The sequence below is a fragment of the Carica papaya genome, chromosome 9 (genome assembly GCF_054855325.1).
Source record: "Carica papaya isolate Zhongbai chromosome 9, ASM5485532v1, whole genome shotgun sequence".
Classification (NCBI taxonomy): domain Eukaryota; kingdom Viridiplantae; phylum Streptophyta; class Magnoliopsida; order Brassicales; family Caricaceae; genus Carica; species Carica papaya.
The window spans coordinates 2,483,740-2,508,379 of NC_142317.1; the positions used below are offsets into that span (position 1 = coordinate 2,483,740).

Genomic DNA, 24,640 nt, shown 5'->3' on the forward strand with positions numbered 1-24,640 from the left:
AACATAAAAAGTGACAGGACCAGAACTAAAAAGTGAACTAATGATTGAATTGATTTAAAAGTAAAAAATTATATTTTATGGAAAAGGGTATAATTGTAAGTTAATACCCAATTCAATCCATTAATAAAACTGAATTAACTCTCCCAACTCCTATATATATATATATGCAATATGTATAATCAGAATTAATGTTCAAGCAAGAAGCCAAAAGTTTTTGTGACGCTTAGTGGTGATCAAGTAGCCACCAAGCTTACTGTTCTTCCTCCTGACAGCAACGGCCATACAAGGTGAATTCTGAATGCAGTACTCCACAGCTCCACCACCTGATGATCTCCTCCTCCCAATTGACAGCCTCTTCATCAACCTCCACATCATTGACTTTTTCCTTTGACCAAGCACCATCAACGTCACCTCCTTTTCCTTTGCTTGCTCAACTATTGTGGGTCCCTTCTCTTTCCCTTCCACCATTGCTACTTCCACTCTCACCTGATCACCACCCCAAAAATAAATTTTTATTTTTATTTTTTTGTTTATACTACATGATGTAATTAATTAAAAAATAAAAAATTGGGTTGTATTTCACTAACCCCTGGTTTTTTCATTTGGCACATATTTTTCATGCCATGAAGAAGTTGAGTAGCCCTCAAGTTTTGCTTCCCATTTCTCTCTTTATTCCCTGCAGTTAGATTAATTTTAAATGTATAATTAGTTGTAAAATCATAATGAATTAAATTAGACAGCTACTAATGAAAAGACCAATTTACCCTTTTTGGAAATCTTGGCCACATGGAGAAGAATAATAGTGTCCTGTGTTTGAAGAGTGTGGGACAAAGCCCATTCAAGAGCTCCCTTAGCTTCAACGCTTGAATCAACCACAACCATCACCTTATTGCAACCTCCTTCAGCCTCATTATAAACCCCTCCAAATCTGCCGTCATCATCGCTGCTCTCGCTCAAAAACTCGATCCTCTGATCTCTTTCGATGGAATCCGAGGCAGATTTGTGTCGAAGAGATGGTGATCGGACTCGAACTCGAGATAGAGACCGGGCCAGGCCCAGCTTAGGAGATGACTTGGACCTGTTGTGAACTGCTCGAGCCATTTTGGTAATGATGAATAATCACTTGAAATTTTAGCTAGGAGTTTTGGGTTTTATTATAAATTGGGTAGTGTTTAGCTGTGTTGGTGCATCAGTGTGTGTCTATATATATGTGTCTATGAGTGCATGTGTACATGAGAAAGTGGTGGACATTATTGATTGACTTATAATTAAAATAAAGCCAATCTGTTTTCTTTTTTTGGACCAGAATTTGTTTGGTTTGCATGTTTTTCTAGGCGGTGGGGTTTGGGAATTGGACGTGCTCACCATGATCATCATACCGTACGTATAGCTGTGTGTGTGTGTGTGTGTGTGTGTGTGTGTATCCTGGCCTCTAGTAATTAATTACAAAACGTAGTGATGACCCATCACTGATGGTCAGTGTCATATTCATATAATATGAATATAACCCTTCTTCCTCTAAGTCATCCTAAAATAATGGGTGATTAATGGTTGGTAGTCTGGATACATATAATATAATATATATATACATATATATGTTCGTGTACATGTATCCAATTAACTAACGCTTGAGTTACAAATTAACTATTGATTATAAATTAATTAGGGGGTTCAGTGTACATATCCTATTTTGAGTACCACATTAGTCAGAAGCTCTACATTAGAGAATCCAATGAGCCTTAAGATGGGTTCAGTACAACGCACGCCGTATCATATCACTTACTATTATATATATATATATATATATATATATATATACATACATGTACATGTATATATATGTATTCTCTTGAAAAAAGCTGAAAAGAATTTTCAAAAGAAAAAAGCAGAGAGAGAATATTTTCATAAAATGTCTTAAACATTCATCTTATTTCTCATTATTGTCTCTGTCAATATTTACCATAACTACATGCATTGAAATTTTCATTTTCATTTTTTCTCTTTCTTTTTCTTTTTCTGATACTAATGAAGAGTAAGTGCATGTGAAAAGTAACCCACAGATTATACAACACCATCCTTCAGTTGCTACGTATATATATATAGTATGTATCTCTATGCATTGAATGAAACTGCAATATATATATACATATGTATATATATCTGCACTGAGTCGTCACTGGTTTATTCATTAATCTGGCCAAGCATCCAAGGAGGCAGCAGTGTACTTCCTGTGGCTCTCTGTTGAGCTACATTACCTTCTTCGTCTTCTCCATTACTCATCGGCGGATAACTCCTGTATTATTGAATAATTTTTTTTTTTTAAAAAGGACGAAACTTTATTATATATTTTCACTATTCTCGAATTAAAATTCACATTGCAATGCCAAAATTTAATCTTTTTTGAAAAACAAATGAATTGTGTGATATAGAGAAATGGGAATTACCTAATATTAGAGGATGGATGTAAAGCAGGAGCATGGGGCTCCCATGTTATTTGTGCCTGTTGAGCCAATTCCTTTTCCCATTCCTTTACCTATTGTACCTCCAAATGGTTACCAACTTAACTCCATTCGTATGTATATACGTGTACATATACATGTATATTATATAGTAATCATAAGTGTAAAGTTAAAATTTAGTAAAGAAAGAAGAAAATATTGTAACCTTTTTAGCAAGCGCATTATTTTGCTCTTGCAATGCTTTGTCCTGTAAATGAAAGAGTTAGAGAAAGCTGTAACCCAGTTCTCAATATCACAAAACCTTTATTTATCAATATGTACACGTGAATACATATATGTATATATATATTGTATTTATGTATATGCATATGCCTGTCTGCTATATTTCAATAAATATTATATAACTAAATATATATCTGTCTGCTATGTGTTGTGGATTTGTTTTTGTAGTTTTTGATGGTGGTATTTTAATGCCATTTAATACAGTTTCTTAATCTTTAAAAAATAAATATTTAATGGAGAAAAATTGTATTGTAATTACCAGCTATATATATATACACATTAAGATTAACTAAAAATTAGAAATTCAATGTGAAATGAACCAAGATAAAACTTGATTTTAGGTTAAATATCTTATATAACACCAATCACCTTGAAGTACAGAAAGCTGATATATATGCAACAGAATGTAATATATAGACTCACCCTTTTCTGAAGCTCTGAAATGGACTCAAGCATGAGTTGGTTCTGCAAGTGAGGAAGAAGCTCAACTATAAATTTCACATTAATATTCAACTAATTACAAAGTTATTTTCTTAATTACCTTCCTTGACCTGACATGTTTAAGTGCAGAATCAAGCTGATGCTCCAAACTTTGAAGCTCTTTCAGACTCAAAGAATCAAGATCCTCTCCCAGAAAATGCCTGCACAAAATCAATTCACAATCGTATCAATTTCTTGCGTCTCTGTGTGTGTGTGTATATGTATATATGTATGATATATTTTTATTATGTGCTTGTTTTGATTTTATAATTGTTGGAAATAATAATTTGAAAATTTCAATATATTTAAAATTTTTTATTTTATTAGAGGTTTAAATTAAATGTAAATTATGTATATTATAATTAATATATATTTTTTGAGATTTTTTATCTGGTTCATGTACTATACTTAATTGTTGTTCATGAATTAAACTTAATTTTAAGTGATTCATGCACAAAATCAATTCACAATCATATCAATTCTTGTGTCTCAATGTGTATAATTATATGCATCATATATTTTTATTATGTTCTTGTTTTGGTTTTATAATTGTTGGAAATAATAATTTGAAAATTTTAATATATTTAAACGTCATATTTTATTTAAGAGTTAAGTTAAATATAAGTTATGAATATTATAATTGATATACATCTTTTGAGATTTTTTAGATGATTTATGTACTATTCTTAATTATTATTTATAAATAAAACCTAATTATATTTCATATATTTGAGATTTTAAAAATCGTGTTACTATTTATATCTATTCATGTACTTGAAGATTTATAAAAATAATTACAAAATTAAAATTTTAATATTAATATTATCTAGAGTTAACTTATATTTTATAATTATTATCAATAATAACTAGTCAAAATCTGTAATTCTCCGTAGAGTTTAGTATTATATGCTTAGTTTTTATCATTATATATAGGACTTTTAATGTTTTTGAAGAAATTCCTACGTATATATATATAAAAACTTAGAAAATCAAAAGTTAAAGAAACATATATATATATAAGTTGGAATTTAGGTAAAATAACATAATTATACACTACATAAAGTTTGAATTACAATAAAATTAAACAACTAACCTTTCATTTCTCTGCAACACTTCAATTCTAGCCTTCAGCTTTGCATACTGCAGATTCCAGTTTCCCTGCCGAAACAAACTCGAATATTGATACAAAGAGCACTTTGAGAGTAAAAAAAGGGCTAGGGAAACCTAGTTAGGATTATCAACCCATGTATTTGAACTTCATTGGTTTATATTACTATATATATATATATATGTGTGTGTGTATGTGTGTGTGTGTATGTGTGTATGTATACCCACATACGTTTGGTCCAATTTCATTTGTGACAGTCTGCCTCTGATCTGTGTATGAGTATCTCTCGTACCGTTCAAGTATTCTCTCCATGCTGTCATAGCAAACAAAAGGTTAAAAGTTAACCTATTTATATATATATATATATGTGTGTGTGTGTGTGTGTGTGTGTGTGTGAAAATATTCACTGTCATATAATAAGTACTGGGTACGATGTAATCATATTATTAGATTCATGTGAGAAAAAATACAATGTATACTATGATATTTTTTCATAATGAATACGGATTTCCTCTTTCTAAATGAATCATATACACAAAAATTATACAATAATGTGTAAAGGGGAAGAGGAGTTTATAAGAGTATTAATTTTTTGAAAATGAACAAAAAAAAAAATGGTATAATACATCATTAATACTCATTTTTATTCTATTTAAAGTGACAATTTTATAGTAATAAAATTTTGATTTAGTGCAATCGAAGATAAACAATTTAGGTACGTGATATTTTTTTAATTTTAAAATTAATAACTCGAGTTTGATTTCTACCTTTATCTTACATTGAAAAAGATCAATAATTTCAAGCATCCTTGAATTCTATTAGTACAAAATTGTATTTGTTCGTAAGGAAGGAAGGAAGTAGATTAGCATATATGAAACTAGAGTAAACACAAACATGCAAACAAACACAACCAAAGATGCCAAACTTATCTCATAGTTTGTCAATGGTCAAAATGATTATCCTATATACTTTCATCTTGTTATCCAAAAAAGAAATGAGAGACAGCATATATATAAAAATATTAAATTTAAAAGATTCCGAACATTTAAGAAATGTATTGGACATGCGAATTCACATCTCTTACACCCAACACAGTCCTCTTTTCTTGGAGCGAAAGTAATTTGCTTAGGTTTACATCCTTCTCTAGGTATCATTTCTAATACATCTGTGGGGCATACTTGGACACATTGAGTACATGTTATATATGTATAGTAAATTTTTACTGAATGTGATATAGGATTTATAAATTTTTATATATCATAGATTTTCAATCTAGTAAACTTGTGAATGAATCATGTATCAAAACACTAAATTAATCAATGATTGCCAATTATAATAAGAAAGATACTAAATTTATTCTTAATTGTAATATTTTTAAAATAAAAAATAAAGAATCATATTAATAAAGTATCAAGAAGTATCAAACACATGTAAGATAAACTTATAAATTTTAATAAGAAAATAAATATTTACGAAATTTTTTAGATCCTCGTAAAAAAATGACTAGTTATTGAAACAAAGCACTCAGGGTCTAAATTACTGACCTCAGATGCTAACATAAGAAGTTATAATACCACCAAACATCATATTATTTCTTTTTATTGATTCATAAAAGAAGTTAGATGACTCATATTGGTATAGAATAAGAATGCTATTGATTCTAGGACTTTGTTGTTATGTATTACACGCGATAACCAATAAAAAGTGGAAGGTAAACTTTCTCTTAAACACGGACACCCCAAATACTCCAATGTCGTTCATTTTTTCTATGAACAATTATTGTTATCTTAATTAGACACTTTAATACAAAGCTATTTTATTATTAAAAATAGAATCTAAACGTTTAGCCTTCACCGGTAATATATCAAGAACCATGTTTGATAAAAGACACCTATTATTTATCAAATTAACTTAGATTGAGACGCATCTCAAATCATATTATAGTTTCACTTAAGCTGATAGGAATACACTCAATTAGTTATTTATACTCTAATACACATCTATTATGTATATATAAGTTCATTAGGCCTAAAGCATGAATCATATACATATTTATCAAACTTTTTGTGAAATTAATTTTCAATATAAATGAGGGCTATTAATATTCAAGAACTATGACATATATCTTTAATATCCTCTTAAATAATTAATTAAAATAATAATAATAATATCGATATATAACTATCATCACACAATATTTTCACACCTTCTCTTTTGATCTCCTCTAAACCTTTCTCCTTGAAACTTAGAACTCCACCTAACTTGAAGATCATATCTTCTTTCAAGTTTAAGAGCTAAGGTCTATGAAACAAATCAATAAATTCAATGAATTATCTCTTCAATTTTAACATTCTCTACTTGTATTTATGCGTAAGAATAGAGTGTATAGACATTCAAGAACCGTATAAGAAAGTATCCAATTAGCATTAGTGTGGTCTACAAAAGGCATCAAAAAGTTTTTTTCACATAATTAATTAGTTACCTATTTAATTTCTAATATCCTCTACTTATATTTATATATAAGGATAGAGTTTAGAGATACTCTAGAGTCGTACAAAAAAGCATTCAACTAGCATTAACGCGATTTGTAAAAGATATTTTAAAAAAATTTTAACATTATCAGTGAATTATCTCTTTAATTTTTTAATATCCTCTGCTTATATTTACACATAAGGATAGAGTTTCGAGATGCTCAAACTATATAAGAAAGAACTCAATTAGCATTAATGCGGGTTATGAAAGATATCAAGAAATTCATTTAACGTTATCACCGAATTGTCCGTTTAATTTCTAACATCCTCTACTTATTACATCTATACATAACGATATAGGGTTTAGAGACACAAAAGAGCCGTGCAAGAAAGCACTCAATAAGCATTACATTAAACTGTCTTGCCTATATATGTACACGTTAAACTGTCTTGCCTATATATATATATATATATATATATATCCTTTTATGGCAAGATAATACAATTCACTTCCTGACTCAAGTTGACTATGATTGAACACCTACATATATGTTTACATACACATCTATTTATATACATGTATATATACTTATGCCATGATCTCTTGTCCGATATGGTAAATAACTAAACAGTGGTAAGAAACATGCGTAAACTATGCCTCATTTGGAAGGCTCCATGGAGTAGAAACAAGTCTAAAGTTGATAATTAATTACCATTAATTCCCTACAAAGTTCAGGCTGTATATACATTCATGTTAACGTACAAGCTAGTAGCTAAGTTATTTGTTTTCTAATTCACTCTTCTTATATATGTTGACGACCAAACGAGTGATTATATATAATTATAATGAAATCACTGTGTGAATAACCATGTTTAGTCTGCTTAAACATGAGCATTCAGAGAGCTGTACGTCGATGTAGAGGGGACCTCATATTAAGTGGGATGTACTATGTTGTACTGTCGTGTTTGTGAGCGTGCTTCTCATTTTAAGAGGAAGCTTTTTGAAAAAAATATTAAGTGTAAATTAATTAAATTTATTTATTTAGAAAAAAAAAACAAGTTGAAGAAGGCTCTATCTATATACATACACATATATATGGGTTTGTGTGTGTCTCGAGAACTGGAGATTCAACAATGTCTAAGTATTAAAAACCCAACAGAAGAAAACCCATAGAGAATTATTAAAAAGAAAAGCCATTAGCAAAATAATAAAAGAATTTTTCAGAAGCAAACAATTACAGGCAACAACTTGACACAAAGCATAAGAATATAACTTGACTCGTTTCCTTTTCATCTTTAATCTATCAAGAAAATTAGAAACAGAAAATTACCCATATATATTAATACATATACATGTATATGTACGAATAGGCTGAAAGGGAAGAAGTTACATACCAGGAATCTGTAGAATATTCAAAGAGCTTCCCTTTGGTGGAGAAGACGATCAAAGCAACCTCAGCATCACAGAGAACAGAGATCTCATGTGCTTTCTTGAGCAAACCAGACCTTCTCTTAGAAAAAGTCACCTGTCTGTTGATCTTGTTCTCTATCCTCTTCAACTGAACTCTGCCTCTCCCCATCTTCACCTTCACGATCCGATTAAATCCACTTGACCAAAAAGTCAGTATACGAAGAAAGAAACTTAAAATGGAAATCTAGATGAAGAAGAAAACGAGTTAATTTCTCTGGGTATCTTTGTATGGAAAATATTGTATATGTATATATATATATACATACGGCGAAATGGAAAAATACCCTTTTGAATTTTCGGGTGTGTGACCAAGATTAATCCGGGGAAAGGGGCCAAAATGAGAATACGGATGTGGGTCTATATATATATAGACGGAGATTAGAGGAGAAAAAGCAAAAAGTGGGTTCGATTTGGGAAATCCAGCTGTTTCGGAAAAACCACGGTGGTTTTATCAAATTCGTTTTCGATTTCTTATTGGTTAATGTACCTGGAACAGTCGTTATTTTGTCTGCTTTCTCCTCATCCTTTTACGGGTTTCGTTTGTCCGTACAATTCCATTTTCGACCTTGCTGGAGCAGCGTACGGTCTCTGGGGGCTTTTCGTCTTTTTAATTCTTCCCTCACTTTCCTAATTTATATATTTATTTATTTTAATATTTTCTAGTAGAAAATAGCATCAGAGCTGTTGTTTTCACGTGCAATAGCTGAAAATTATTTGTCGGAAATTAAAACCACTTTTTTTAAATAAAATTAATAAATAAATTATAATTAATTATAAATAAATAAATTTAATAATTGACTTGTCAGTATCTTTTAAAAAATAATTAAAAATAACATTATTTTTTGTCCACTCAAAAATAACACTATTTTGCACCTGCAACACGTACAAACTTTTAAAAGCGATTATAATACTTTATATTATTATTTTAAAATATGTTAAATAATTATATTTTATATTTTATTGTCTATTAACTTATAGGATATATTAGTTAATATATATAATTATAAATAATATTAATGATAGTACTATATGATCGTCATATAATTATAAAATTGTAAATGATTATATAACAACTTGTTACGTAAAATATTGCGTAGATTTTTTAGATTTTTTAATTATATATTATGTACTTTTTTTTTCACATAAAAATTTTAAAGACACTTATATTTTATTAAATATAGAATTTTTATAATTATAATTATATTTCTATTTAAAGTTATGTCAACATATATTATTATTGTATAAAATTAGAATTTTTCAAGTTTTAATTCAATCAAAATATAATTATATATTTTGAAATTAGTTTAAATATATATAAAATTCGTTTACAAAATCAAATTTATTTTAATAAAAAGGTAATGGAAGAAACTCTAATTTTTGGGTTTCTAATATTATTTAAAAAATTTAGATTTTACGTTTTTATTTTTTTATCATTTTATTTTATCAAATATTAAAACTAAAACGTGTATTCCAGCTGGAGGGCCCGGTAGGGCCCATAGAATTAAAACGCTCCTAAATTCGTTGACTTTTCCATTTGACCAGAACGGGTAACTGTAAACACTACGGTAAAACAAAAAAAACACCCGTAACGTTTTGTTAGTTCTCATTTTAGCCAGAACTTTCAAGAGGTCCATGTCACGATCACTATCAAGAAAGCTATCTTGACTATCTTCCACCTCCAAGCTTTCAGTTACGCAGCATCTGTGCTCTTTGGGTCCTCAAAAATTTTAACCTTCCTCACAAATATCTTCTGTAATCTGTTCAAGTTTTAGCCCGCAGTGACTCGGCCAGGCTTATTCAATCTCCATCACTATACAATTTTCGTTTCCAACCAATTACTGCCGACCACTGTACTCTTTTTTCTTTTTCTTTTCTTGTTAGTGGCCAAAGATTCCAGTAAATTTGCTTTAAAATCCCGGAAAACTTGTCTCCTTTTTTTGTTCGTATAGAATTGGAAATACCCAGAAGAATAGTAATTGGGAAAATAGAGATAAAGGGCTCGAATAAAGGTACGTTTCTTGAAACTGGTATTGTTTGTTTTCAAGGTTTTCCTTCACGTTTTCTTGGTGATTTGAGGTTAGTTATTTAATTTATGAGTAGTTGTTATCTGTTTTGAGTTAAAAGTCAGTGCAAGTGTCTGCTAAGAGGTCATTAGTACAATCTTGAATTGATTTTATATTGAATTATGCATCTGTTAGTAGTTCTTTATGATCTTTTGCTTTAAAAAATTTGCATGAAAGACCAAATTTTACTGGTTCATATCCTCTAAGAATCGAATAGTATGAGCCTAAGGCTCATGGGTGTTTTGGGGATGTCTCTTTGACTTCGCTAGAAAGAGACTGTTTGTGCTGTTTTGTATTGAGTTTTTTCTGCTTTGTTTATTTTTCTCCTTAGGTTATTTTTAGAGGCTTTTGAGGATCTCTTATCCTCATTAGTTGTCCTTTAGTCTTTTTTTCCTCTATCAATAATACTTCTTGTTTCATGTGAATAAAGAATTGAATAGCATGGAGTCTAATGTGTCGTGGGTTCTTTTGGAGAAGGGATTGGGATTAGGGTAGGATTGACAGATAGGGGAGACGGGCTAGAAGAGAGGAATCAGAGGGAGAGGGAAGAGTCTAATTCCTGGAAGAAGCTTATTCAGAATAGGTATTTTTATTCTCATCCTTCCATTACACTGCAGAATAGGGATTTATACTACTCCAATCGTGTCCTTAACTAACTTGTGGAGCTATTATTACAATGGTTATATATTTGAAATCCATACAACAAAAACTCCCCCTTAAGCTCCCTTGTCTCAAGGGAGAATGATGGAAACCGGAGCGGAAACTCGGTTATGTATTTCCATGTAGTTTGGGGTAGTACCAGTTCATTGAACGAGGCGTTCAATCAGTGGCTTGTTGTGCCATTTCACCAATCTGCGACTAAGGATGGCCTGTGGTTGTCTCTTTGGTATTTTGAGTTAACTGAGCCCAATAATCTCCATCCAAAATATTTCTTGCTGTTGGGGCGACAATTCTTTTCCATATTCGAGATTAGTAGCTTTCGTGCCAGCATTTCTTTTTCCAACTTCCATTGAAGATTATTTTCCATTTCACACATTGCCTTACTTCTTGTTTAACGATTTCGTCCATCTTCTTGGGTTCTTGGGCTCTGATGCCAATGTTGTAGATTCTTTTAAAGAAGGGATTTTGGGATCAGGGTAGGATTGACAGGGAGGAGATACGGCCTAGAAGAGAAGAATCAAAGGTAAAGGGAAGAGTCTAATTCCAGGAAGAAGATTATTCAGAATAGGCATTTTTATTCTCTTCCTTCAATTACACCATAGAATAGGTATTTATGCTTTTCTAATCGTGTACTTTAACTAACTTGTGGAGTTAGTTATTACAGCAGCTGTATATTTGAAAACATTATTTGCTCATTTTTATCAAATGAGCATACGTCATTTGTGTAAACATACTTCATTCTAGTCTTTTTGAAAACATTATTTGCTAATTTTTATCAAATGTTTCTGTTAGAGCAGAGCATTTACTTGAAAATTAGTAATTATTCAGTGGAAGTCATTGATTTTATAGCAGTCCCACCCTCCCCACCCCAACCCCCCCCCCCCCCCCACCAAAAAAAAAAACAGCTCTTCCCACCCCACTTCGGGAATAATGCATTGATCACATTAACTTCTTGGTGAATCAAAATTCTTCACTCCCTATTAATTAGTAACCAAAACCTGAGATCCCTGTCTTTATCCTTTTCTTCTTTTTCTTCTGCCTTAGAAGATGCTTAACTGGCTACCATGTCTATTGATGTTCAGTCATGAACTTTTCTTAGTTGCATGGAAATAAAAAGTATTTGATTGTTTTGTTTCTCGTGGGCTGCAAACTTTTTTAGGATGGCTCTTTCTTATCTCTTTTTGTTTTCAGCATAGGTATACACCTACTTGCAAGTCTTTAATGGCACTAGATAATTCTGATGCTCTATCACCTCGAAGACGAACTGGTCTGTTGCGAGATCAGGTTCAACTGGTCAAGAAAAAGGACTCTGACCGCTATGAGATTGTTCGGATAGAAAATCCATTGTCATTTGAGAAAGGTTTCTTTGCTGTAATTCGTGCATGCCAATTGTTAGCTCAGAAGAACGATGGGCTGATTTTAGTTGGAGTAGCAGGTCCCTCTGGAGCTGGAAAAACAGTGTTCACGGAAAAGGTGCTTCATTTTATGCCCAGTATTGCTATTATAACGATGGACAACTACAATGATTCTAGTCGTATTATTGATGGCAACTTTGATGGTAAATTTCATGCTTCTTTCATTACAAGATTTCATAGATAGATATTGTCATTCAGAAAAGAGCCATTAGATTTATTGGCACTCCAGAGCATGGAATAATTGGTTTATGGTATAACCTGATATTAGTTATTGAATGGGTTTATTTGGAAAATTTTACTGTTCTAAATATTCCTCTATTATGGTAAGACATTTTCACTTTCTTTTGGAGTCTTTAGTGGGGAAGAAAACCTCTAGAGGGAGAAAATCAGTAGAACTGTTAAGTTTTTAGTTTCAGGATTTGGACTTCGGGTTGAAATCGTTATAGTGATGAATGAATCACACTAAAGGTTTGTCCTTGTCGGTAAGACATTCCAACCAACATGATGATGTGGTTTTAAATTAACTGTTAGCATATCATGAAAATGACAGAAATATCTATGCACCAACAGGTGCGCATATTAGCGATAGATTATGAGTTTCAGATTATGAGAGTTAGTTATAGTTACAATGCAAAAGGTTGTACAGATTTTTATTTGGCACAAAATGGAATGGCATAAAAATTGGGTGCATAGCAGATTGGTTGCAAGACTTAACTCAATTCTCTTTGTGGTTTTGAAGGGCATGGAAATTGGATTCTATAGGAACATGCATAAAATTGATGACAAGATATATGGAACTTGGACAAAAATTCCATGTGGCAGATAGATGTGAACTTGAAGTAAAAGAACTGGTAGATGCCTGGAACGAATAAGAATGCCAGCCATGGAACTAAGTTAGGTTTTGGTAAAATAGGTGATTTTTTAATTTAGTTCAAAAAAACTTTAGTGTTGGAATGTGAAGAAACATGCTAAACTGTTTTTTTGGGATCAACTATTATGTCTCATTTACTAAATATGTCCTCTGATTGCATTTGTTGTATTCTTTCAAGTATTATGATTACATATTAAGGAAGAGATGCACAAAACAATTCTTGTATGTTGTCTTCTCTAAAAAAGAAAGAAGGAAAAACTCATTGCTTTCTTCTTTGAGACAGACCCAAGGTTGACAGATTATGACACACTTCTGGAAAATATACGAGATCTGAAAGCAGGAAAACCTGCCCAGGTTCCTATGTACGACTTCAAGACTAGCTCGCGCATAGGTTACAGGTTTCTCTCTCTCTCTCTCTCATACACGCACATAGGAATGCTTGTTATGGTCATGCAGTTGCCTGTTATGCAGATCTCTAGATATTTTGTTGGCTTATATGCATGCATTTGTTGTTTGTTTACTATACATCTGTTCTCTGGCTTATTGTAAGTTGTTAACATAGAAAGTCAATTTTTTTGTTAAATGTTCTCTTTCAGGACCGTTGAGGTCCCTAGCTCCCGCATTGTGATTATCGAAGGTATCTATGCCTTAAGTGAAAAATTACGACCATTGCTCGATCTTCGTGTATCTGTTACTGGTGGAGTTCATTTTGACCTAGTTAAACGTGTTCTACGAGACATTCAACGTGCCGGTCAGGAGCCTGAAGAGATAATCCATCAGATCTCTGAAACGGTTATTTCTCCTTCCCCATGCTAAATGTTTGACTTATTGATTTTCTAATTGAGTTGCTTTTATCAAAATATAAATCTTAGTAATTATATTGTATTTGATTCAAATTAATTATATTCTCATTTGATACATAAATCACAATTAAATAAAAATCATTTCTATGTTCAATTTCATAACTGGAAGTTTTTTGTATCCTCACTTGTTAAAAAATAAATCAGAAACATCTAATTTGAATTAGATATGCAATTGACTTAGAACTAGACTTATTGTTGTTATTCAGATTCCTGTTGTTTTGTATTTTATTTCAATTCCTATTGCATAGAATTGGAATTTGAACCAAACTCGATATTAATGTATAATCTATGAAAATGGTGAATGAAGATGAAAAGGGAGAAGGAAACTAGTGCTTCTCACTACCATAAATAGTTCTTCTGATCAATTTTTTTCTTTGCAGGTCTATCCCATGTACAAAGCTTTTATTGAACCGGATCTTCAAACTGCACATATTAAAATCACCAACAAGTTTAATCCCTTCAGTGGATTTCAAAACCCCACTTACATTTTAAAGGTTTCTATATTCTTTGTTCAGATTATAACTCTTTTACATCTATGTTAATATGTGTTTTGTCTTTTTCTTTGGCTTTAGCACTAAGTGCTTTCTAACATTGTAGTCGACAAGGCAAGTGACAGTGGATCAAATTAAAGCTGTTATTTCTGAAAAACACACAGAAACGACAGAAGAGACTTATGACATATATCTTCTACCACCTGGTGAAGATCCTGAAGCCTGTCAATCATACCTGAGAATGAGAAATAGGGATGGCAAGTACAATCTCATGTTTGAGGTAGGATAATGTTTTAAGGCCTTTTCTTGAAACATCAATGAAAAAAAAAAAAATCCTAATTGAATTTGCTGGAAGTTCATTGCAATTTTTCAAATGAATGAAAAACTTGATCCTAGTCAAGGCTTTGGATGTTATAAACAGCATCATATCGCAGTACCATAATTGAAGTTACCTTACAAGGCAATTAAAACATTGTCAAAGTATGAATGATTATGTGCTCTAAGTTGTAACGTATTTTAGGCTTTGTTAGAGTCATCTGAATACTCATAGGAGTAATAGTAGTAGAAGTACAAAGTCCTAAAAAGTTTTGATAGTGTACTCATTTCTGCAGGAATGGGTAACAGATTCTCCATTCATAATATCACCTAGAATTACATTTGAAGTTAGTGTCCGTCTTCTTGGAGGACTGATGGCATTGGGTTACACAATTGCAACCATCTTGAAAAGAAGCAGTCATGTCTTCATTGATGAGCGTGTTTGTGTAAAGACTGATTGGTTAGAGCAACTTAATCGCGAGTATGTTCAGGTATTATTCCATTTATTTATTGATTAACCAAATTGTATGGAGTGCACTGGAGTACCTCTGTTATGTGTACATTGTCAACAGTAAGTCCGTACTGCACAAATTTGAACTGACCATATTCTTACTGATCTTTATTAAAGGTGCAAGGTCGAGATCGTTTGTATGTTAAATTTGTTGCTGAGCAACTGGGCTTGGAAGGTTCATATGTTCCTCGTACGTACATAGAGCAAATTCAGCTGGAGAAGCTCGTAAATGATGTCATGGTATGAGCATTCAAGACGATCAGGCCTTTTTCTTGATTTCTGCATCTTGCTAATCTGTTCTCATCAATCTGCAGGCTTTGCCAGATGATTTGAAAATGAAGTTAAGTATAGATGATGATTTGGTTTCAAGTCCCAAAGAAGCCCTTTCCCGTGCTTCTGCTGATAGGAGAATGAAGTATCTGAGCCGGTAAGAAAACTTGTTTCAAGCTCTTAATAACAATCAATCATGTGGGAAATATTTAGAAATTCTTCTCATAATTAGGATATTATTTTGTTTAACAATAATCTCGATCTATTTCCAGTGGCATATCACAATCATATACAACTCAGCGAGATAGGCATCTATCCAAGCTGACAAGACTTGCTGTTAATAATAGTAGGTTTGACGGAAGGAACCCCGATTCAGCAGCAACACTCGGAAACCAGGTCAGTTCTTATGCTTGCAGAGTAGACAGTTGCTATAGCAAGAATCTGCATAATAGTTGATAGATGGATCCTATCCTAATTGCAAACTTATTTGTCTAAGAAAATTGAGCAAAAGAGCAGGTGTTGCATGCTGCAAAAAGTTCCAATACAGCAGATGCAAGGGGCGGACTTAGATTATTACACAAATACAAAATAATGAAGTCAAAACTACCAAAACTATTATATGGTCAAAATCATCTTTCATTATGATTAATGAAGTTAAAACTATGAGAACAGAATCATCTTTTTTTAAAAGAATTGAACAAGCGGTACTTATTAATGAGGTAGTACTTATACCTGCTTTTGGATTGTTCTAGGGTGTTGTTACTCAACTCTCAGAACAAATATCTACACTGACTGAGAGGATGGATGAGCTTACATCTCGTATTGAAGAGTTGAATACCAAAATCTCCGCCAGAAAGGTTTCAGCTAGCCAACAAAACTTAGCTTTGCAGGCTGAAGCCTGTAATGGATCTGCACCTGCTTCTCTCTTTGTACCTGGCTTAACAAATTCGTCGTCTTCTTCACAATTGGCAAGAGAGTCCCCTTTGATGGAAGAGGCACTGCATCCAACCTGATCAATTTTTAATACTTTTTTGGCAAATGATTCTATATACATGATAGAATATACAGCTTTATATTCTGCATAGTTCATTTGTAAAGAGATTGCACGCAATATCCCCATTAACATTCTTCTGCATTTGGTCAACAGATTTTGATTATTGCACGTGGACAACGCCAGATAATGCATCAGTTAGACAATCTGAGCAATCTTCTACATGATTATTGGGGAGAAAGGATTCGCCATGAAAGAAGAGAGAGAATGAGCAGCATAGTTGATGTTGAATCCATCGGTTTCCCTCTTGTTCTAACTTTGGCTATTGGTGGTTTAGGAGTCTTTCTTTTCAAGAATCTGACGTCCCAGAAATAATTCTGCATGCACCAAGAGACTATACATATCCTTTTCCTTAGTTACCGTTGTTGTGATAGACAGGCTCCCTATGTAGGAAGAGAGTAGGATATAACAAAGGTAACCAGGTTTAAATAGCGGCAAAACCAGTTTTTCAATGTTCTTCCATCAAATTATTGGTGGTAATGGTGTAACCATGCTGTAAACATTGACAAATAACATGCTGTTGTACATTACTCTGATAGCAATCAATAAAAATGGTAGCTGTGTCAACTATTCAGTTTTTTGGGTTGCCTTGCATGATTGGGAGAAAATTCTTGTTAATATGATTCTGCAGGGAGAGAAATCGGTCTCTCAGATGAATCCTTTTTGTATCATCTAATCATGTTCGTAACTTAGCACATATATATAACATTAGCTAACGTTAGCTATCTTTTAAATATTAAAACCTAACACCTATGGGGTAAACCATGTGTTGTAGAAATTAAACTGCATATTATATAGCAAAAAGAGGTACATGCTAACAAGCAAATTTGTGATCTTGTTCATCAGTTGAGAATACAACGAATATGGTCTTGTTCATCATGCAAAGAAAGAGGATGTAAGCTCCTTTACATCCTCCACAACCTGTTTGTAATCTGTCTCTAATTTTTGTTGTTCCTCTGCAGCTAGTTCACCCTTTGTAGGCTTTGTTAATACCAAAACACAGCAGGTTGGGCGCTTAGTTGCTCCTGCATTTGCAAGATCCTGAATTGGAGAGAAAGGGCAATACAATGGATTTTCAGTATCAAGTGCATAGTAAAGTATTGGCGTTTGTGCAATTATCCCCATGACTTTTTATGTGATCAAGTAATATCCTATACGTTAGAAACGATACAAGGTTAAGCCTCTGTGTCAAACAAATTGAATATCTTCAGTTTTGTAAAGGTATCTTTAACATTATCCCAACTGGTCTTATGGAGGTAGAAACTAAACAAGTTAACCAACTTCTCTTTTAAATCATCCTCATTAATTTCTAAATTCCATCCATATTCATGGAACTTGAAATATTTTCATTTCTGATTAGTACTTATCTAGAATTGAATTTTTCACATTTCTATCCTTGAACTGAGTATAGAAACTATAAGATTTGCGAGTAAATTTCACAAACATCATTTTTTTCCAACATACCCTAGGCCTTAATGCTACTTCTTAAAATGGAACTAGAAATAGGAAACTTAATTCAGATTTACCTCCTTTGAAGGAACATAAATGTATGGAATATCAGCATCCTCGCATAAGACAGGAACATGAGTTATAACATCAATAGGAGATATGTTCCCAGCTATAACACATAATCTGCACTCAACAAAAGAAATCACAAATCGTTCTCAACGAGACATAATTAACTTTCAAATTCAAGCTACCACTCGCATAAGATAGTTTAACAACTCATAAAAGAATGCCTTTTAGCAGTACATCAAAGAAAATATTTGCATCAATACAAATATGTGGAAACAATAAGGAGAAAAATTTTCTGAGTTCATTTCACTGGCCGCAAATAAAGAACTGCAGAAGAAAACGATGACTAGTAAAAAATTGAAGGAACCAGAAATCAATTAGCATAAAAGACAATAAAAGCAAAGGAATTTCTTCAAAAAAATTTCAGATGCATAAGAAACTAACCCTTTATGACCACGTCGAATACTTTTAACCACTTCCTTCACTCCTCTCTTCAAGCATTTATGTTCAGCGGCTACAAAAATACAAAAAAAATAAATAATTACAAATAAACAACATATTCAAAACAAAAGATTGTGAAAACTACATCCATGGATTCGTCAAATTACGGATTACTATATCCATCTTAAACATTTCTTAATACCAACTAAAACAATAGGAACATTAACAAGAGAAAGCTCAAGAATTTCATTGAGAACCTCAGAGAACCTTGTATGAGTCACATATATGATAAATTTAAGAATCTTTATCCAATTTTTGGGAACACGAGAATTACATAGTGAGAGAAAACACTGAGTCTCTCTCATCCAGGAAATGAACCTATAACTTAGTATCTGGACCCCATTATTTAAAATTTGTTTGCTCCTAACCGGTAATTTCTCACCAATTGAACCGAACACAGGAACTTTCCAACCCAATCGCAGTAAAGCATTCTCGGCAGCAAGAAAGATCTTTATGATATCATATGTATAGACGCACTTGCAAATTTCAGTAGCAAACGAATAGAATCAAAAATTACTTCGTTAGCTGCAAGGAAGCGATCAAGTATATACATGCATTAGAAATGCTAAATATAGAAGTCTACGTAAATCTAGGTATTACCACGGCGCACAAGCTTGAGCGTGCGTTTGCAGAGCTTCTTGCCAGCAAGGGGTTTGGCGATAGGGGCAAGAGCTAACATCTTCTTCCTCTCCTTCTCCTTCTGCTGCGCCTTTTCTGTTTCACTATCACTTCCCATCTCTATCTGTTTCCCTCTTGTGAACGCTACGAAAACGAGCACAGTACTAAAAGTTCAGGGCAAACGATGGCGGAGACGAAGCTAGGGTTTTTCTTTCAGCTGCTTATTTCAAGGGTTTAAGGTGAAGGAATGATGTTTCGCACGTACCGTCCTCCGTAGCACGTGACAAAATTATACAGAATGGTTGTCGTGGGCTGCCTTTGTTTCCTGGGCTTGGGCCTGTCCCGACCCGGTTGATTTCTTATTCGAAATTATATTTTTCATTTAAGAAAGTTCCAATTATTTATTAAATTTTTGTTTATTTATAAATTTACACATGTCATATAGAAATTTAAAAATAAATAATATTTGAATAGAATATTATAAAGTAAACACAAAGAAATATTGGAGAAAGTATTTTAATTCAAGATAAATTATTATTCAATAAATTTTTTTAAAAAAATGTTTATAAGAACTTTTCTAATTTTTTTCAATTTTTTTTACCAGAGTAAAATATAAATAAAATTTAAAAAATAAAAAATTTTGAAAAAATCACATTTAGAAACAATTTTGTAGTCGGAATAATAAGTTCTAATAAAAATTAAACTTAAATTGCAATTAGCATTTTTTATTATTATTAAAATACTAAGTTAGAATGGTGAGTGCTTTTACCTTTTCCTTTTCTCACAATAATATAAATTCAAATTATGGATTGTATATTTTGTGTTTTACAATAATATAAATTATTTGGAATGTACTATACTATACTTATATATTATATATTAAATATTTTATTATGTATTTAATAATTATTAATTATAAATTAGTGGTTGTTTAATTTTAATAATTATGAAGTAGTGGTGTCTTAATTATAAAGTAGTAATCTCTTAATTTTAATAATTATAAATTAGTGAATTAGTAATTTTTTTAATAAGTTATTTATTTTTTATAACGTTTACTTAATGGGGACTAATTTTATTAGTAAAAATATTTCAATTCTTATATTACCTTATTTCTACATTAAATGTGTATATTAGTTAGTTATATAATTAATTTATATATTTAATATATAATCAAATGACATTTACTCATATTTCATATTAAATGATTAATTATATTCTCACATGCCAATGATTTAATTACAAGCACATCAAACAATACATTTAGATTTAATTAAATAATACAATATTTTTGCACTTAAAATTTAATATAATTTTAATTAAAACTTCACCAAACATATAATCACACAAAAAAGAAACAAACAAATATTATTTACATCCTCGTAAATTTTTTAATAATTTAATAAATAATTATTACATGTTCAATTAATACAGATGAACTGATAAAAATAAATGTGATTGGTTCGTATTAAATTTAAAAAATACCTATCACATTTATCTTAATTTTAATACGTTACAACTCATCTATTTACCGAAACACATAATAATTTTAATTCAAGCTATTGCATCTCACAAAAAAATATATATATATATATATAAATAAAACAAAGAAAAAACAAGCTATAGAGATTGATTGAGAGACATAATTGGGTACCGGTTGATACAATCAACCCATGGGCCTCTCTGTGCTTCGCCATTAATGGACCTTAAACAGTCCCAAACCAGACTGGTACACTTACACCCACTTCCCATGCCGATCTGCCATAGCTTCTCACCTTTCTTCACTCTCTCCTTTGCTTCCATGTAAGCCAACTCATACCACAACGAAGAAGACGACTGGTTCCCAAACCTATGCAACGCCATTAACGCAGGTTCAATGTCTCTTTCATTAAGCTTTAACCCTTTTCCTATCTGCCTAATCACCGGCCTCCCTGAAACCGGCAAGCAAAAATGTTGTATCACCGTCTTGAAATTCGGGGTGTAGATTTCACCAGATTTGTTTATAAATTTCTTCCTGATAATCGAAACTCCATGCCAGAACTTCTCTGTGAACGGCAAGATCTGTGAGCCCAGAATCGACATGTTTGTTCTGAGAGCTTCTCCTGTTGTTGTAAGTAAATCCCCTCTGATTGTAAACCCGGGTTTCCCGTTTGAGTCTTCTTCACGTATTGCTGAAAGATAAGCTCTGTCGTCAAAGGCTCTTTGGGTTCTGAGAGAGTAAAAAAGTTTGTACTTTGATGATTTTTTTGCTTCTTTTTTGTTGGTGAGCAAGATCCCTGCACTTCCCATTCTAAAGACACAGTTGAGAAGTAATTTAGCTTTCTCCTGACCAGAATACCAGCCGGTTGACAAGATTTCAGTGCTGAGAACAACAGCGTAAGAGTTTTTATGAACTCTGAGAAGATTTTGAGCCAAATCAACGCCTATGACACTTGCGCTGCAGCCCATACCAGAAAGATTAAAGCTTTTAACATCATCCCTCATGGAATACTTGTTGATGATAATGGAGGAAAGAGAAGGAGAAGGACAAAACCCACTACAGTTCACGATGAGAATATCAATATCTTGTGGAGAGATTTTTGTTCTGGATAAAAGATCATCCATGACAGGAAACAGAACCATTTCAACTTCTTTAATGGCTTCTGGCTGTTGGGTTCTGGGAGGAATGTAATGTAAGGCAGGAGGGAGATAAGTCTCTTCGCTCTGTCCCAAAGCATTGAGAATCTTCGCCATGAAACCTGTGCTTTCACTGTCAAATCCAATCATGGAGGCATTTTCCGTGAAGGAAGAGAAGGGTACCCTACAAAAAGATGGCGGCTTGAAGCACGAAAAATCTACGAGATAAACTGCAGGTGGCTTTGAGAGGTAGAGCTTGAGAAGAAAGAGGAAGATAAAGGAGAAAGATAGAAAGAGAAAAGGGTAAACGGGTGATCTCCATTGGTGAAGAAATATGAAAAAAGCTTCAATGGAGATTACAAATATGAGAAAGGAAAATCTGAGAAACTCAAAAAGAGTCGAAGAGAGGTGGGTTGATAGCATTCTGGAGCCGGGAGATGGAAACTGTTCCACAGACATTTTTGCTTTATAATTGAAGTAAACGAAAGCTTAAATATAAGTTTTCAGGATAGGATAGGCTACGTGCATGAGCGACCCCCGCCAGTATATATATATATATAAAACATATATTTTCCTTTCGATTTTCTATTTTGTCGATAGAAATAAAACATATATTTAGAAATTACTAAAACTTCCATTAATATATAAATACACATATTTATGCTACGAGTATATTTCCAAGATTCAAAATCAATTTTTTTTTTCTTTCTAAAGTTAAGCTATATTTATAATACATATATGTATTATAACAATGGAAAATTATTGGTGACATTATGATGCTACAAAAATTAAGAGATCTTAAATTCTTATAATCAAACATAAATATACATATATATATATACATATATACATACTACCATGCAAAGATCAATATTACTATAAGTGCAATACAACTTGCATGGATAATATTTAATGATGACAAAAAAAAAAGCATTGATTGAGAATATAAATATCAATATAAAAAATAATTATATTTGAAAAATAATAATTAAATATCAATAATATTTTGGTTTAAAATTATAATAAGATATAAGAATATCTAAATATATATATATATATATATCATTATAGTATATACTTGAGAAGACGGCATGAATAGGAACTTAGTGTACGGGCCACGAAGTCATTACTACTAAAGGGAAGGGAAGATTAATGTACACCTAACTTATAACAGTTGGCCATACACCACCCTGAGTAGGGGTACTAAAATATCTGACCTACTGGTCCATTATTCATTTATGTCTTATCATCATTATTATTATTATTATTATTATTATTATTATTATTATTTTAAATTCAGATATTGTATTAATTGATTTTCTCATATTTTGGCTATAAATTTTTTATTTTTTCTTTTTATATATATATTTTATTATTTTTATGTTCTAATAAGATTCTTAATTTGTTTTGGTTTTTATTTTACGAAATAATTTTTCAAACATTTGATCAATGCATAATATTTAATTTAATATTATTAATAATTTAATTTATTAATATATTAATAAAATTATAATAATTAAATTAAATTAAGTTTAAGCGAATTCAGACAAAATAAATATTTTATAATAATTAAATTATCTTAATTGAAACAGTAGAAATATGTGGACTTATATTTTTTTATTATTAAAAAATAATATTTAATATATATATATAGTAATTAAGTTTTTAGTTTAATTTAAATGTCAAGAGCTCAAATTTTATTGAAAAACTATAGAGTTTACTACTTGTTGGTACATTATAATATAATAATAATTGATTCATAATATTTAATTTATTATACTTAGTATTAAGTAATGTATTAATAGAATTGCATTAATTAAATTAGACTTTATTTTACTAAATTATTACCATTCTAACGAAATAAATATTTTGTTATTTTTGAATTTTATCAATTGCAATTATCACAATAGGTTTAATACCTTGCTTTAAATTTATAATATTAAGAAAATAATATTCAAAATTTTTGTATGAAAAAAATTTAAAGATGACCCAACGAGAGAAAGTAAGCTTTAGATATATAATTACTATATATATATATAATGAATATGAAAAGGAGGCATTAAAATCGTCACATGCATACGACTATATATAAACATATTGTACCCACTCAACAATGTTAATGGATAAGGACCGGCCAGCCCAAAATATATCATCAGCATTTAGTTCAAGCTCAATTATTAGATAATAAATTATTAAAAACAAGTAAAATTTAATCATCCTAATCATAAATGAGATTAATTATATACAAATTCATTAATTTACTAATTATACCATATACACACAATAATTAAAATATAATATAAATAATATTAAAATTAAATTAAATATAGAAATATAAACTTGACTTAAATTTATAATTTTTTTTTAAAAAAAAAGCATAAACATTTAAATGATGATTGATAAATTACTTTTTAAAAATTAAAGGTTGCACGTAACACGTAGTATTATAATACGAGTAATATTAGATGATACTAATATTATTTATATATATATATTATTTTCAGAAAGTTAATTATTTGAGGATAATTAATAACCCAATTAAATTATTTAATAAAGAATAAAATTAATATTTATATATACTTTTTTGTTGTATTTTTGTAATTAGTATTAAT

The 24,640-nt window shown here is 31.1% G+C and overlaps 4 protein-coding genes and 1 pseudogene across 11 annotated transcripts; 1 reads left to right on the forward strand and 4 right to left on the reverse strand.

Moving 5' to 3' along the window:
- Positions 1-27: 27 nt before the first annotated feature.
- On the reverse strand, positions 28-1,562 carry LOC110823113 (Adenine nucleotide alpha hydrolases-like superfamily protein). The gene is made up of 3 exons (XM_022053419.2): positions 765-1,562; positions 588-676; positions 28-486 (listed from the first exon to the last, which is right to left on the reverse strand). The coding sequence occupies exons 1-3, from the start codon at positions 1,099-1,101 to the stop codon at positions 193-195; spliced, it is 720 nt and encodes a 239-aa protein (XP_021909111.1). The 5' UTR covers positions 1,102-1,562; the 3' UTR covers positions 28-192.
- Positions 1,563-1,899: 337 nt separating this feature from the next.
- On the reverse strand, positions 1,900-8,704 carry LOC110823114 (agamous-like MADS-box protein AGL8 homolog). Of its 2 annotated transcripts, XM_022053420.2 has the most exons (9): positions 8,556-8,704; positions 8,196-8,386; positions 4,561-4,642; positions 4,315-4,379; positions 3,283-3,382; positions 3,165-3,206; positions 2,665-2,706; positions 2,445-2,533; positions 1,900-2,293 (listed from the first exon to the last, which is right to left on the reverse strand). In XM_022053420.2, exons 2-9 carry the CDS (start codon positions 8,378-8,380, stop codon positions 2,182-2,184), a joined length of 717 nt encoding a protein of 238 aa, XP_021909112.1. In that variant the 5' UTR covers positions 8,381-8,386; positions 8,556-8,704; the 3' UTR covers positions 1,900-2,181. The 2 variants fall into 2 exon arrangements, with proteins under 2 accessions (XP_021909112.1, XP_088068069.1); XM_088211943.1 differs by lacking the exon at positions 8,556-8,704 and having other exon boundaries at positions 8,196-8,545.
- A 1,197-nt stretch (positions 8,705-9,901) lies between these two features.
- LOC110823146 (Phosphoribulokinase / Uridine kinase family) lies at positions 9,902-17,355 on the forward strand. 7 transcript variants are annotated; one of them, XM_088210980.1, is made up of 12 exons: positions 9,902-10,280; positions 12,186-12,552; positions 13,564-13,678; positions 13,877-14,072; positions 14,524-14,637; positions 14,741-14,914; positions 15,246-15,440; positions 15,578-15,700; positions 15,775-15,887; positions 16,003-16,126; positions 16,483-16,725; positions 16,878-17,355. In XM_088210980.1, the coding sequence occupies exons 2-12, from the start codon at positions 12,216-12,218 to the stop codon at positions 17,094-17,096; spliced, it is 1,953 nt and encodes a 650-aa protein (XP_088067106.1). In that variant the 5' UTR covers positions 9,902-10,280; positions 12,186-12,215; the 3' UTR covers positions 17,097-17,355. The 7 variants fall into 7 exon arrangements, with proteins under 7 accessions (XP_088067106.1, XP_088067107.1, XP_088067108.1 ...); XM_088210981.1 differs by having other exon boundaries at positions 12,191-12,552; XM_088210982.1 differs by lacking the exon at positions 9,902-10,280 and adding an exon at positions 10,812-10,917.
- A 195-nt stretch (positions 17,356-17,550) lies between these two features.
- Positions 17,551-19,674, reverse strand: LOC110823145 (Ribosomal protein L7Ae/L30e/S12e/Gadd45 family protein). Its single transcript, XM_022053465.2, has 4 exons — positions 19,398-19,674; positions 18,741-18,810; positions 18,308-18,413; positions 17,551-17,822 (listed from the first exon to the last, which is right to left on the reverse strand). The coding sequence occupies exons 1-4, from the start codon at positions 19,531-19,533 to the stop codon at positions 17,658-17,660; spliced, it is 477 nt and encodes a 158-aa protein (XP_021909157.1). The 5' UTR covers positions 19,534-19,674; the 3' UTR covers positions 17,551-17,657.
- Positions 19,675-20,880: 1,206 nt separating this feature from the next.
- On the reverse strand, positions 20,881-22,534 carry LOC110823294 (3-ketoacyl-CoA synthase 5 pseudogene; annotated as a pseudogene).
- Positions 22,535-24,640: the final 2,106 nt, after the last annotated feature.